This window comes from Diceros bicornis, assembly GCF_020826845.1.
Source record: "Diceros bicornis minor isolate mBicDic1 chromosome 3 unlocalized genomic scaffold, mDicBic1.mat.cur SUPER_3_unloc_1, whole genome shotgun sequence".
NCBI lineage: Eukaryota > Metazoa > Chordata > Mammalia > Perissodactyla > Rhinocerotidae > Diceros > Diceros bicornis.
This window is the reverse complement of record NW_026690897.1, coordinates 1385437-1401126: the sequence shown is the minus strand read 5'-3', so window position 1 is coordinate 1401126 and position 15690 is coordinate 1385437. Positions and strand designations below refer to the sequence as shown.

General features: G+C 39.6%; 1 protein-coding gene across 1 annotated transcript in view; it reads left to right on the top strand.

Moving 5' to 3' along the window:
• LOC131401998 (centrosomal protein kizuna-like) overlaps positions 1-15690 on the top strand; it is a 304927-nt gene that overhangs the window by 234082 nt on the left and 55155 nt on the right. The window contains 2 exon segments of the mRNA XM_058537009.1: positions 1428-2076; positions 2476-2791. Coding sequence (XP_058392992.1) covers positions 1428-2076; positions 2476-2791 — 965 coding nt within the window.

The following is a 15690-nucleotide window of genomic DNA, read 5'->3' as shown; positions in this document are numbered from 1 at the left end:
CGTTGAAGGAATTCCATCTCTTTTCCACTCCTTCCAGTAGCTGTTAGACTGCTGGGTTACAGGCTGTGGATTTTCAAAGTTACCGCAGACCTGAAGAGTGGGAAATGAGAATAGGACAAGTTAAAGCACCATAAAGTGTACTGTTCCTACCAAGATTCAGTTGTTTTTCTTGAGTAAATGCTCCCCTGATTGCTGCAAGCCTGTGGTTAATCTCCGGAATTCTAAGTTATTTTCCAGTGTTGAAGATGTTTTCCAGTGTCACTGTTTCTTTTATGAAACATAGAATTTTGAGAGGTTCTTATTCTACCATTTTCTCTGACATCTCTGTTCATTTGTTTTTAACATCCAAGTTGTTTCTTTTATTTTTTGGAATAGAAGAGATGGTATATTTGAAGAGAAGCAACACCTGATTCTGTTGCAGCTGTGTTTATAGCATTTTCTGTCTGAACATTTGGGCCTCAGTTTTTCCATATGCAGAAAAGGGGTGCAAATACGTCTCCCCATCTATTCTGTAGGGCTCTGTGAACTAAATGCTACTGTATATGTGGAGATGCTTTGGTCTCTTTGGAAGAAAAGCACTTAAATTCCTCAAGGCTTCAGGGTTGTTACTTCCAGTTCTGCTTCCCACTGTGTGTCCTTGATCAAGCCACTGAACCAATTGCTTCTGTTTCTTTTTCCACCTCTCCCCTCCCCTCTCTCTTTTCAAGGAAGAGACAATGTTCATTTTCCTGATAGACATGCCAGTAAATTTAAATTGCTTTAAATGTATTTAAAATGATTTGAAGATGTTCAGGAAAAACTGTTGTTATTTGAGGTTGACTAGAAATTATGGCTGTTTGCACATATGCAGAATATTTTAATGCAATCTCGAATGTGATTATTGGAGGGTTTTTTATATTACACATAATACCAGAAATAGAGTTTTGAAACCTCTGGTAGTCCTTTGTATGCGTCTCTCTCTCTCCCTCTCCCTTTTTTTTTTTTTCCATCAGGTACCTTCCTAGCTCCATCAAATCTGAGCATCTCTGAGGAAAGAGGCTAGAACTCACAGCTGTTTTTTTTGCTTGTGGCAAAATATACATAACATAAAATTTACCATTTTAACCACGTTTAAGTGTACAATTCAGTGGCGTTAATTACATTCACATAGTTGTGCAATGTATGCATTTCTTTTTGAAAAATATAGATTCCATAGTTCCTTGACAATATTTGCTTTGTGAACCAACACTGTTTTTAAAATTAAAGAGTATGGACTATACCAGTTTTTTGCTCATTCGTTTTGTAGGAAGCCATGAGTTTTATAAACATGGTAGCTGTTGATTTCAATGGTCATGCTTCCTTTACCTCATTTCATTTCTGAAAACAACCTAAACAACCTAATTGTTCATACACAATACATTTAACTCACGTCTCTTTTGGTGCTGCAGGTTGCAATGCAGGCAGGGATTAACTTGGGGACAGCTGTGTCAAGAGGATTGTATCAACCAGCAACAATCTTTATGGGCCGCCAAATGTCAGCCATCTCAAGCACTGGAGATGTTAGTACAGAGCGGAAATCTCCCCAACCCACGAAGAACTTCAGAACAATTCCTGACTCATGTTCACAGCAACAGACAGCCCAGAGCAGTGATGTGACAGACAGCTATGTAGTCTGCACTAATAGTGGCACACAGTGCTTAAATAAGTCTGACAAAATAGATGGAAGGACATCTCTTCAGATTGATGAGAAAATGCCAGTCACAGCCAGCCCATTGTCTGAGGAGGAAGAGACTCATTGCTTGGAGATAGGAAGCAACTCACATCACGGCAAGAGTAATTTATCTGAAAGCAGAAAGTCTGCTGAACTCCATTCCCTGTTACGGGGAAGATTACGTCCAGGGAGCAGAACCACTGATTTAAAGTGTGACAGTTCCAGCAGATCAGGGGCATCAGAGGGAGATATACTGACACGGGAACATATTGAAGTCAAGGAAGACAGTGCCAGACTACCAGTCGCTCTGATATCAGTCTCAGAATACTGTGCATCTGAAAGTAAGTGTTCTCAAGAGAAGCATTCTGCTCAGGAAGGTTTCTCAGGTGGGGTGAGAGGCTGAGATTGTTTGCTGATTTTTGTTGGTATTTAGTTTTTCTGGGTGGTAGTGGTCTTATGTAAGAACAAAGTGTACTCTCTAATTTTATCTTTTGTCAAAAAACAAAGTACAGTGCTGACTTTGCCAACAAATTCCATTCTAATGAATTCTTAAATATGTATGTGGAAATATTCTTACAAGCGAATTCTCTGATTTTTAAACTCATTGTTATATTTTTAATATATTTAATAAAATATTTTTAATGAGTTTTTAAATACTGTAATTAATCATAGATTGTTTCTACATGTTTTAACTGATGAATAATCGCACTCCGTGAGGTGGAACGTCTTACCTCGCTTCTCCCTGCACTTAGTGATCAGTAGTCTCTTCATATCCCCTGTTACAGATCATCCTCCTCACGGGGACCCCGAGGCACAGAAGCCCTTCAGGAAAATGCAGCAACAGCAGGAAGAGGAAGGTCTGAGCAGCAGCAGTGACCTCACAGTTGCCGTAAGTGAAGATGATCTGATTTTAGAGAGTCCAGAACCACAGCCAGATCCCAGTGACAAGATGGAGGGAGAAGATGGAATAGAGGCCTTAAAATTAATCCACTCTGAGCAAGAAAGAGGTGCCCTATCCACCGAAAAACATAATTGTATTTTGCAAACTCTAAGCTCTCCTGATTCAAAAAAGGAATCCTCCGCTAACTCACCAACAAGAGAGTAAGCCATTGAATTTTTTTTTACTATTCTGTTTTTAATTATAGACATTTTTAGAGATCATTCCACTGGGAATGTATTGTCGAACACTCAGTCATGAATGTATAAGTTCCTTACTCATAAATAATCTCTTAGCAAAGGTCTAATTTGCTTTCTTTTCTTTTTTTATAAAATAGCTTTAAAAGTCTGAATATCATTGAAATCATGGTGATTTGCAGTTTATAATTATATCCAAACAATCCCTGGTTAATTCATAAGTCATTCCCCCCACCCCTACCCTCCAGCCTTTTAAGAAAACAAATCATTTTGAAGTTGTGGTAACACAGAAGGTGACAAATGGTTAAACTTACTAGGAATTCAGCTTTAGAGGCTAGGAACTTTGTATCTAATTAATTTGCTTAATCCTAATATCCCTTGCCATGGTGTCATTTTTGTCATACGATTAAATATGAGTTAATAAGTTCTTCTAAGTGTATATCTAAGCCAGCTTTCCTTTTCTGAATGTAAATATGAGGACACTGGAATCTTTAATGTTAAATAGGAACAACATCAGTGTTATACATTTTGAGCACTTATTATAATATCCAACTCATGAAAGCTCATGTATAATTTTTTATTATTGATTGGAGGTACTAGGTGGAATTGTGTAGAAAACATGGAAACTGTTGAAAACCAATTCTGCAATGAAAAATAACTCTAATAGCATCAAATCTCTTTTAGGAGTGGAAGGAACCTACGTAACAAACTAAGGTAGATCTCGCCTTTTAAAAATGAGGAAATCAAGGCTAGGGGCATAGGAATGACACGGAGGCCGTTGGGGCAGACCTTCCATACAGCCTGCCTCCCCAACCCACATGCCACCACTAGAATTTTCTGTTACACTGTGATGCCATCACTCTTTCTTTCCAACAGTCCCAGCAACAGTGAAAAGCCAAGTGGGCATCCTTGTATATGAGGGGATATGTTCTCTTTTAGAGCAGCATTGCACCTTTAATGTATTGCCTCTTACCATTCATTATCTACTTATGGTGAAAATTTTAATTTATAGTCTGATTGACTTTAAAGTGATGTTCAAGAAATATTTATTAATAGCACATCCAAGTACAAAGTACTTGTACTGTGGATGGAAGAACCAACATGGTTCCTGTCATTGGGAAATTTGATTTATTAGAGTGGCAAGCCAAATGGATTTTTTTGTGTGTGTGTGAGGAAGATCGGCCCTGAGGTAACATCTGCCAATCCTCCTCTTTTTGCTGAGGAAGACTGGCCCTGGGCTAACATCCATGGCCATCTTCCTCCACTTTATATGGGACGCCGCCACAGCATGGCTTGACAAGTGGTGCGTCAGTGCGCACCCGGGATCCAAACCAGCGAACCCCGGGCCGCCGCAGCGGAGCGCATGCACTTAACCGCTTGTGCCCCCGGGCTGGCCCCCCATTGGATTTTTCTAGTAAGAATACTTCTCTCGTCAAAGAGGTACAGGTATTATATACTACATCATCAGAAACTTTATTACTAGAGATAGAATGTATCTGTTTTGGGTTTCGTATTTGTAGGCTTCTTTTTATAGCAATTCATTGGACCAGTAAGTAGTTTGGTGGATTAACTGGGGGACTAGCGTACTTACCCAGGACTCAGGCTTTTTCTGAGATGAAAAAAGTTGGGTATGTGTATAGAATTAAGAATGTTCTCTCTCTCCTTCTCCTATATGACTGACTTTTTCCTATGATCTTAAAGCCAAGTTCCTCAGAATTTTGGGATATAGTTTTCCAAAATTTGTTAGAAAATATGGGCATTTGGGGAATTTTTGAATAGTTTGTCCTAATGGAATGGTCCCAGAATGAAAGGTCAGTCACCAATGGTTGTTTTCTGTCTGTTACCAAATTTGAGCCCATTGATTTTTCTGTGGTAAAAGTACTACCCAGGGGCCGGCCCTGTGGCTTAGCGGTTAAGTGCGCGCACTCCGCTGCTGGCGGCCCAGGTTCGGATCCCAGGCGCACACTGACGCACCGCTTCTTGGGCCATGCTGAGGCCACGTCCCACATACAGCAACTAGAAGGATTTGCATCTATGACATACAGCTATCTACTGGGGCTTTGGGGGGAAAAAATAAATAAATAAATAAACAAAACAAAACAAAAAGTACTACCCAGGAATAGGTTGAAGGTGGTTTAAATGATCCTGGTTAACCTGCTGACATCCTCACCGCTTTTGAGGCGCTGCGTTCTCTTATTTCCTCTTTAGCATGAGCTCTTCTCCTTGCTCTGAGGGTTAATTATTCATCTGAGACTATAGTGTCATATTTACAGAGCTAATACTATGACCTCAAAGGTTCATTATCTCAGTTTACTTTAGGGTCTGTTGGGGGCCTGGAGAAAAGTCACTTGAATGAATTTTAGTTAACAAAGATCGAGAGATGGGACAAAGGAAGACACATAGAAGGATCTGAACAGGAAAGCGGAACCTCTGATTTGATGAGAATGATGATAGATACTATGTTTGAGCACATCTATGTGCCAGCTGAGTTGCTGACCTTGAACATAAAACTTGGTCTTAAGCTTCCTGGCAGTGAAGGGAAAATAGATGTGCAGTATGCAGCGTAGTTTCCATCTGAGGAGAAAAGTGAAATCAAGGGTGACTTTTGGTGGTGTTTTCTCTTGTTTTTTGTTTGTTTTATTTAAAAAAACTTTTTAACAGCTTTATTGAGATATAATTCACGTACCATACAATCCACCCATTTAAAGTGTATAATTCAAGAGTTTTTGGCATATTATATTATTAATATTTAAATGCTGTGTTAAAATGTATATAACATAAAATTTTCCATTTTTAAGTGTACAATTTAGTGACGTTAATTATGTTCATGATATTGTACAACCATCACCACTACCTATTTCCAAAACTTTTTTGTCCCCCTTATATATTTGTCCTTTTGGTCTATTTCAATTCACATAACATTTTCAAGATTCATCCATGTTGTAGCAGGTATCAGAACTTCATTCCTTTTTAGGCTAAATAATATTCCAGTGTATGGATATACCACATTTTGTTTATCCATTCATCTGTTGATGGACATATGGATTGCTTCTCTGTTTAAAAGCCAAGCATCTTTGAGAAGGTTCATGACCCACCCCCATGGATATTTCCAGATAATTGAAGACCAGCTTGTGCTTCCTGCACAGTTCCTTCATTGCAAGCTATAATTCACATTTCTCACAAGGAAGCATACTAGAATGAAGCTGAGTAAAAGCAATGTTGTTAAAAAGGAGGACCTTGAATCTCATTGTTAAAGAGTAGTTTGCTGCAAACATTGGTACAAAGCTCCATGACCTAAAACACCAGACATTTATTATTTTTCAGGTGCCAGGTGGTTGGCCCAGTGTCATTTGGGGCTACAAGAATTATTTGGCCAGATGTCCCTTATCGTCCAGTAGAGTAGTCCAACCTCAGTCACCTGGTGGTGGTAGCAGGGTTCCCAGCACAGCAAGAGGGCAAGCCCCAGTGCACAAATGCTTTAAAGTGTCTGCTTGTGTCAGGTTTGCTCATGTCCCATTGGTTAAAGAAAGTCACAGGACCCAGCCTAGAGTCAAGAGGTGAAAAAATATAATCCACCTCTTGATGGGATGAGTGGCAAAGTCACATTGCAAATGATTGCACACAGGAATGAGAAGATTACGGTTGCTTTTTGCAATCCACCACAGTACTTGAGGACAAATTCAAATGAAGATAACCTCAGTGTGAGTCAAAAGGGTCAGGAAAGGTTTTATCCCAGGGTGTTGATGCAGCATCTTGAAGGCTGTAAAGGCTTGAATAAGAAGGAGGAGGGAAAGGAGTGAATGAGGTCTGGAGGAAGAGTGCAAGAAGGAATGCAGATACAGAGAACACAAAGGGCGTGGGAGGGCAGAGCAAAGCGTGTGACTAAGGGCTCATTGAGCAGGGCTTGTTGGAGTAAAGGTTTAAAATGTTGCCTGGGTCATGTTTGAGAAAGACCTTGAATATCAGGGTAAAGAATTTAAAGTTCCTTCTCTGTGTTTTCCAGAACTATTGAAGGTTATTTTAAGAGAAGAGTGGTATGGTGAGTAACTTGATTTAGGAGAATTAATCTGACATCATTAGTTTCATCAGGATTAATTGTATACACTGGTGGGCAGAATTCTGAGATGGCCCCTGAGGTTCCTGCCCCCTGATGTACACTCTGTATAATCCCCTCACTTTGCGTGCGGGCAGGACTGTGAGTTTGAAGGATTTCCTTTCTGTGATTAGGCTATGTTACGTGACAGAGGTGAAGAATTTTGCAAACATAATGAAAGTCCCCAAATCAGTTGACTTTGAGGTAATCAAAAAGGAATTGTTCGGGGTGGGCCAGACCTAAACAGATCAACCTTTAAAAGGGACTGGGCACTTACTGAAATCAGATTCAAAGCAGCTGAGATACTCTCCTGTTCACCTGAAGAAGCAAACTTGCCATCTTGTGACGAAGGCCACGTGGCAGACGATGGTATGTGCCCTGTGGGAGCTGAGGGCCTCAGTCCTATAGCCACGAGGACCTGAATTCTGCCAACAACCAGTGAACTTGGAAGAGGACCCTGAGCTTTAAATGAGATTGCCTATGAGGAGATGATAAAGATTAAATGAGATCATAAGGGTGAAGCCGTTATCCAATGGGGCTGGTCTCTTAAAAGAAGAGGAAGAGACACCAGAGCTTTCTTTCTCTGCCATGTGAGGACACAGTGAGAGGTGGCCATCTGCAAGTCTCACTAGGAACCAAATCAGCTGACACCTTGATCTTGGACTTCCCTGCCTCTAGAATTGCAAAAAATAAATTTTTGTTGTCTAAATCACCCAATTTGTGATATTTTGTTATGGCAACCTGAGCAGACTAATAAACCTGGCTAGAGGTTTATCCATTTTGTTGGGTTTTTCCCCAAAGAACCAGCTTTTTGTCTTTTGATTTTCTTTATTGTTTGCCTATTTTCAATTTCATTGGTTTCTGTTCTAAATTTTATTACTTCTTTTCTTCTGCTCACTTTGAATTTAATTTGCTCTTCTCTTTTCTAGTTTCCTAAGGTGGGAGCTTAGATTATTGACTTTTAGAGCTTTCTTCTTTTCTAATGTGTGCATTCAGTGCTATAAATTTCCCTGGAAGCACTGCTTTCACTGCATCCCACAAATTTTGATAAGTTGTATTTTCATTTTCGTTCAGTTCAAAATATTTTTAAATTTCTTCTGAGACTTCCTCTTTTACCCATGTGTTTAGGAGTGTGTTGTTTAATCTCCAAATATTTTGAGATTTCCTAGCTATATTTCTGTTATTGATCTCAGTTTAATTCTGTTGTGGTCTGAGAACATACTTTCTATGACTTCTGTTCTTGTAACTTTGTTGAGGTGTGTTTTATGGCCCAGAATGTGGTTTGTCTTAGCAAACGTTCCATGTGACCATGTGTATTTTGCTGTTGTTGGATGAAGTATCTTATAAATGTCGATTAGATCCAATTTAATGGTGCTATTCAGTTTAGCTATATCCTTGCTGCTTTTTACCTGCTGGATATGTTAGTCACCGACAGAGGTGACTAAATATTCAACTATAATAGTGGCTTTATCTATTTCTCCTTACAGTTCTATCACTTTTTCCCTGTGTATTTCAATGCTCTGTTGTTAGGTGCATACACTTTAAGGATTTTTGTGATATTCCTAGGTGTAGATTTTTTGGGTAATTATCCTACTTGGTGTTCTCTGAGCTTCCTGGATCTGTAGTTTGGTGGTATATGTTGTTAACTTCGGAAAATTCTTAGCCATTATTACTTCAAATATTCCTTCTGCTCCTTTCTCTCTTTCTCCTCCTTCTGGTATTCCCATTACTTGTATGTTACACCCTTTGTAATTATCCTACAATTCTTGGATGTTCTGTCCCATTTTTTTTTCATTCTTCCTTCTCTTTGCATTTCAGTTTGGGAAATTTGTACTGACATATCCTCAAGCTCACTGATTCTTTCCTCAGCTATGTCCAGTGTATTGGTGAGCCCCTCATAGATGGTCTGTTTTGAGTTTGATGTTTAGTTTTTTGGTTTTGAAATTATGTAGACCATTTAAAATTAATTATTTTTTATAAACCCCTGTATTAAAGAACCAAACTGTTCTCTCTTCTAGTTATAGTACCTTAGTTGAAAATCCCATTTTGTAATTCCATTTTGAGTCAACCAAAATTTCCTGAATACCTAGTAGGCCCAAAGCTCTGTACTGTGAGGTATGGGGTTGTAGCAATCTGAAATATGGCTGCAAATTCTTCAACACTCCTCTTATTAAAAGATGGGATCTCTCTCCCCTTCCCTTGAATATGGATGGGCTTATGACTGCTTCAACCAAATAGAGCATGGTAGAATTGATCCTCTATGACTTCCAAAGTTGAGTTATAAAAGGCCGTGCAGTTGCCACTCTTTTTGCTGGAACATGTGTTCTTGGAACCCTGAACCACCATGTAAGAAGTCTGACTATTCTGAGACTGCCGTGGTAAAGAAATTATGTGTAGGTGCTCTAGACTGTGGTCCCAGCTGTGCCCATCCTTGCAGCTATCCCCTCCAAAGTACCAGACATGTAGGCGAAGCCTTCTTGGACCCTCTACCAAGTGCATCCACCAGCTGATATCACTGAATTACCTCTCTCAATAATACCTAAAACAGAAGAATCCACTCAGCCAAGCCCTGACTGATTTTCTGATCCACAAAGTCATTAGATATAATAAAATGGTGGTGTTTTTTTTTTTTATTATTGTTTTGTGTGTGTGTGTGTGTGTGTAAGGAAGATCAGCCCTGAGCTAACATCCATGCCAATCCTCCTCTTTTTGCTGAGGAAGACTGGCCCTGAGCTAACATGCATGCCCATCTTCCTCTACTTTATATGGGATGCCGCCACAGCATGGCCTGACAAGTGGTGCGTGGTGCCCACCCGGGATCCAAACCCAGGCTGCCAGCAGCGGAGAGCGCACACTTAACCACTACACCACGGGGCCGGCCCCAAAATGGTTGTTGTTTTAAGCTACAAAGCTTTGGAGTAGTTTGTTACGAGTCTATAGATAGCTAGTATAGGACTTTGTTCATTTAACATTAAATATTTACTGAGTGCCTACTCTGTCCCAGGCACTACTCTTGCTCTTATGGTATTTATGATCATGCGTGTGGAGGGGAGGAAGAAAACACAAACCAATAAACAATCTGTGTGAAAATATTATGACAAAGAACGAGCAGGTTAAGTGCATAGAGAATGCATAGATGCAATTTAGTGTAGGATACTCAGGGAAAGTCTCTGTGGTGATTTGACATTTGAGAGGAGATCTAAAGTGAGTGAGAGTAAGCCACATTAAATTGTACCCATGCCTTCTCTGTCTATTTAACCTGCTTTATTCTTTGTTACCTTAATTTTCACCCTGGTATATTTGTTTGTTTATCAATTTATGTTTCATTTCTCTCCTTCAGTGTCTTGGAGATGAGTGGGATATATCTTGAGGAAGAGAATACCATGCAGCAGGAACAGCAAGTACAGAGGCCCTCTAGTGGCAGCATACGTGGTGTTTCTAGGAACAGCAAAGAAGCCAGTGCAGCTGGACCACAACAGGTGAGTGAGGAAGGTAGGAGATGGAGTGAGAGAAATATCAGTGGGCCACATCACAAAGGGTCTTGTAGGCTGTCGGAAGAACTTTGGATTGTGCTTCAAGGGAGGTGAAGAACCACTCTGGCTGCTTAATGGAAAATGAACTGTAGGGGACAGGGTGGGAGCAAGGAGACCTGTTTAGAGAATATTACAGTAATCTAGGGAGTAGGTGGTGGTGCCTTGGGTCAGGGTGGCAGCAGTGAGAAGTGTCAAATTCTGGATATACATATATTTTTTGTGTTTAAAAAAAAATACAGGGCCGGCCCCGTGGCTTAGCGGTTAAGTGCGCGCGCTCCGCTGCTGGCGGCCCAGGTTCAGATCCCGGGCGCGCACTGACGCGCCGCTTCTCCGGCCATGCTGAGGCCACGTCCCACGTACAGCAACTAGAAGGATGTGCAACTATGACATACAACTATCTACTGGGGCTTAGGGGGGGAAAAATAAATAAATAAAATAAAATAATACATAACATGAGATCTATCCTCTTAACATTTTTTAAGACTTTATTTTTTGGAACAGTTTTAGGTTCACAATAAAATTAAGAATTAGGTACAGAGATTTCCTATATACCGCCTGCCCCTACACATACATAGCCTCCCCCATCATCAATATCCTACACCAGAGTGGTACATTTGTTACAACTGATGAACCTGCATTGACACATCATAATCACCCAAAGTCCACAATTTATATTACAATTCACCCTTGGTATTGTACATTCTATGAGTTTGAACAATGTATAATGACATGTATCCATCATTATAGTATCATAAAGAGTATTTTCACTGCCCTAAAAATCCTGTGTGCTCTACCTATTCATACCCCCACCCCCACCCCCTGCTAACTACTGATCCTTTTACAGTTTATAGTTTTGGCTTTTCCAGAATGTCATATTCTTGAAATCGTATAGTATGTAGCCTTTTCAGATTGGGTTCTTTCACTTAGTAATATGCCTTTGAGGTTCCTCCATGTCTTTTTGCGGCTTGATAGATCATTTCTTTTTAGTGCTGAATAATATTATGTTGTCTTGATGTACTGCAGTTTATCCATTCACCTACTGGAGGACATCTTTGTGACTTCCACATTGTTGGCAATTATGAATAAAGCTGCTGTAGACATCCATGTGCAGGTTTTTGTGTGGATGTAAGTTTTCAGTTCATTTGGGTAAATACCGAAGAGTGCAATTGCTGGATTGTTTGGTAAGACTATGTTTAGTTTTATAAGAGGCTCCCAAACTGTCTCCCAAAGTGGCTGTACCATTTTGCATTCCCATCAGCAATGAATGAGAGTTCTTGTTTCTATAATCCTTGTTAGCATTTGTTATTGTCAGTTTTTTTGGATTTTAGCCATTCTAATAGGTATGTAATGATATCTTCTTGTTTTAATTTGCAGTTCCCTAATGACATATGATGTTGAGTATCTTTTCATATGCTTATTTACCATCTGTATATCTTCTTTGGTGAGGTGTCTGTTCAGATCTTTTCCCGTTTTTTAATTGGGTTATTCGTTTTCTTATTGTTGAGTTTTAAAGAGCTCTTTGTATATTTTGGATATAAGTCCTTTATCAGATGTGTCTTTTGCAAATATTTTCTCCCAGTCTGTGGCTTGTCTTCTCATTCTCTTGATGTTATCTTTTGCAGAGCATAAGTTTTTTAATTTTAATGAAGTCTAGCTTATTAGTTATATTGTTCCTGGATCATGTCTTTAGTGTTGTATCTAAAAAGTCATCACCAGGGCCGGCCCCGTGGCTTAGCGGTTAAGTGCGCACACTCTGCTACTGGCGGCCCGGGTTCAGATCCCGGGCGTGCACTGACGCACTGCTTCTCTGGCCATGCTGAGGCCGCGTCCCACATACAGCAACTAGAAGGATGTGCAACTATAACGTACAACTATCTACTGGGGTTTTGGGAACAAAAAAAAAAAGGAGGAGGATTGGCAATAGATGTTAGCTCAGAGCCGGTCTTCCTCAGCAAAAAGAGGAGGATTAGCGTGGATGTTAGCTCAGGATTGATCTTCCTCACAAAAAAATAAAAAATAAATAAACAAATAAAAAGTTATCACCATACCCAAAGTCATCTAGGCTTTCTGCTGTGTTATCTTCTAGGAGTTTTATAGTTTTATATTTTACATTTAGGTCTGTGATCCATTTTGAGTTAATTTTTGTGAAGGGTGTAAGATCTGTGCCTAGATTCATTTTTGTTCATGTGGATATCCCGTTCCAGCACCATTTATTGAAAAGTTAACATTTTTACATGTACAGTACAATATTGTTAACTGTAAGCACACTGTTGTATACCATATCCCTAGAACTTTTTCATCTTGAATGACTGAAACTTCATACTCATTGAACAGTAAATCCTCATTTCCCTCTTCCCCCAGCCCCTGGCAACCGCCATTCTACTTTCTACTTCTATGAATTTGACTACTTCAGATATCTTATATAAGTGGAACCAACCAGTGTTTGTCCTTCTGTGACTGACTTATTTCGTGTAGCATGATGTCCTCAAGGTTCATCCATGTTGTAGCATCTGACAGGATTTCCTTCTTTTTATGGCTAAATAATATTCCATTGCATTTATATACTACATTTTCTTTATCCATTCATCTGTCGATGACATTTAGTTTGTTTCCCCCTCTTGGCTATTGTGAATAATGCTGCAGTGAACATGGGAGTGAGGCTGTGTCTCTGAGATCCTGATTTCAGTTCTTTTGGATAAATACCCAGAGTGAGATTGCTGGATCATATGGTAGTTCTATTTTTAATTTTTTGAGGAACTTCCATGCTGTTTTCCATAGCGGCTGCAACATTTTACACTCCCACTAATAGTGCACAGGGTTCCAGTTTTTCCACATCCTCAACAATACTTGTTATTTTCTTTTCTTTCGTTTTTTTTTTAATAATGGCCATCCTAACAAGTATGAAGTGATATCTCATTGTGGTTTTGATTTGCATTTCCCCGATGATAGGTAATGTTAAGCATCTTTTCATATACCTGTTGGCCATTTATATATCGTCTTTTGAGAAATATCTATTCAAATCCTTTCTCCATTTTTTTTTTTTTTTTTTTTTGTGAGGATATCAGCCCTGTGCTAACATCCGCCAATCCTCCTCTTTTTTTTTTTTTTTTTGCTGAGGAAGACGGCCCTGGGCTAACATCTGTGCCCATCTTCCTCCACTTTATATGGGACGCCGCCACAGCATGGCCTGCCAAGCAGTGCGTCGGTGCGCGCCCGGGATCTGAACCAGCGAACCCCGGGCCACCGCAGCGGAGCGCGCGCACTTAACCGCTTGCGCCACCGGGCTGGCCCCCTTTCTCCATTTTTTAATCAGGTTATTTGGTTTTTTGCAATTGAGTTGTTAGAGTTCCTTTTGTATTTTGGATGTGAACCTCTTACCAGATATATGGTTTGCAGATATTTTTTCCATTCTGTAGGTTGCCTTTTCACTCTGTTGATTGTTTCCTTTGCTGTGTAGAAATTTTCTAGTTTGATGTAGGCCCACTTATCTATTTTTGCTTTTGTTGCCTGTGCTTTTGATGTCATATTTAAGAAATCATTGCTAAGACCAATGTCAGGCAGCTTTTCCCCTATGTTTTCTTCTAGGAGTTTTACAGTTTCAGGTCTTACGTTTAAGTTGATTTTTAAGTCTATTTTGAGTTGATTTTTGTGTATAGTGTAAGATAAGGGTCCAGTTTTATTCTTTTGCACGTGAATAACAGCACCATTTGTTGAAGAGACTATCTTTTCCCCATTGTGCCTCCTTGATGCCCTTGTCAAAGATCAGTTGACTATATATATGTGGATTTATTTCTGGGTTTCTATTCTGTTCCATTTGTCTGTGTGTCTGTGTTTATGCCAGTACCATACTGTTTTGATTATTGTAGCTTTGTAATATGTTTTGCAATCAGTAGGTGTGACTCCTCCAGCTTTGTTCATTTTCTCCATGTTATTTTGGCTATTCAGAGTCCTTTGTGGTTCCATATGAATTTTAGGATTGGTTTTTCTATTTCTGTGAAAAATGCCATTGGAATTTTGATAGGGATTGCATTGAATGTGTAGCTCACTTTGGATAGTGTGAACATTTTAACAATATTAAATCTTCCAATCCATGAATATGAGATATCTTTCCATTTGTCTGTGTCTTCTTTAATTTCTTTCAGCTATGTTTTGTAGTTTTTAATGTACAAGTCTTTTGCCTCCTTGGTTAAATTTATTCCTAAGTATTTTATTCTTTTTGATACTATTGTAAATGGGATTGTTTTCTTTGGATTGTTATATAGAAATGCAGCTGATTTTTGTATGTTGATTCTGTATCCTGCAACTTTACTGAATCATCAGAGTATAAATGCACTTTAAAGCCGTGGACCCTGAGAAGAACATTAGGCAATGAGTGTGAATAGGAAAGCAGCCCAAGGCCTGGCTCCACATTCAAGGTCAGGAAAATGAGCAGGAAACAGCAAAGGAGTTTGAGGCGAAGCTGCAGGGAAGAATCAAGAGAACCGAGAAGAAGTTGTGCTGCAGATGCCAAGTGGAGTATTTCAAGTGAGGTTTAGAAGGATTAAATAACCTTAGAGGTGCAGCTAGCATTCGAACTGACCGCCGGATGCCAGAATTCATGCTCTTAATTTCTGTGCTCTACCATGCAAATCACAATCATAATGGTGATATACCCTTCAATAGCACCCACTCTGTGCCAGGCACTGTTGTGAAGAGCTTTGTTTATAATAATCCATTTATTCCTATCATCATTACCCTTTTACAAAGGAGAAAACTGAGACACAGAGAAGTTATGTTCAAAGTCACAAAGTGGCTCAGTGTACTTTGAGCTCGGCCGTCTGGGTCCAGAGTCTGTATTCTTAACTGATACCCTGGGCTGGTTCCCAGTAACTCTCTACTGCCTAAAAAACTGGAATATCAGAGATAATATTTCATTAGGTTGAATAAGGAAGCTCCAGAAGCAAATGAGATTATTTAATTAGGAAAAGAAAAGAAAACTAAGCGGTGGCAATTTGACCTTTTGCTGTGTCCGTATTGATTTTTGTGCCTTCCAGCCTCAAATAAGCTGAGGAAGTGCTGTGTGCCCTTCTTCAAGCCCGAGCAAAGCACTCGCAGAGTTGCTTTGTTCTTTCCCCCCTGGAGTATGGCTGAAAGCAAAACGTAATGCTGCCTTTTACACTAAATAAGTGAAAGCCTTGGTTTCTCAGGGTCATAAAAATGTGATCACATGAAGTGAATCTCCTCTAGTGATTTTAATTTAG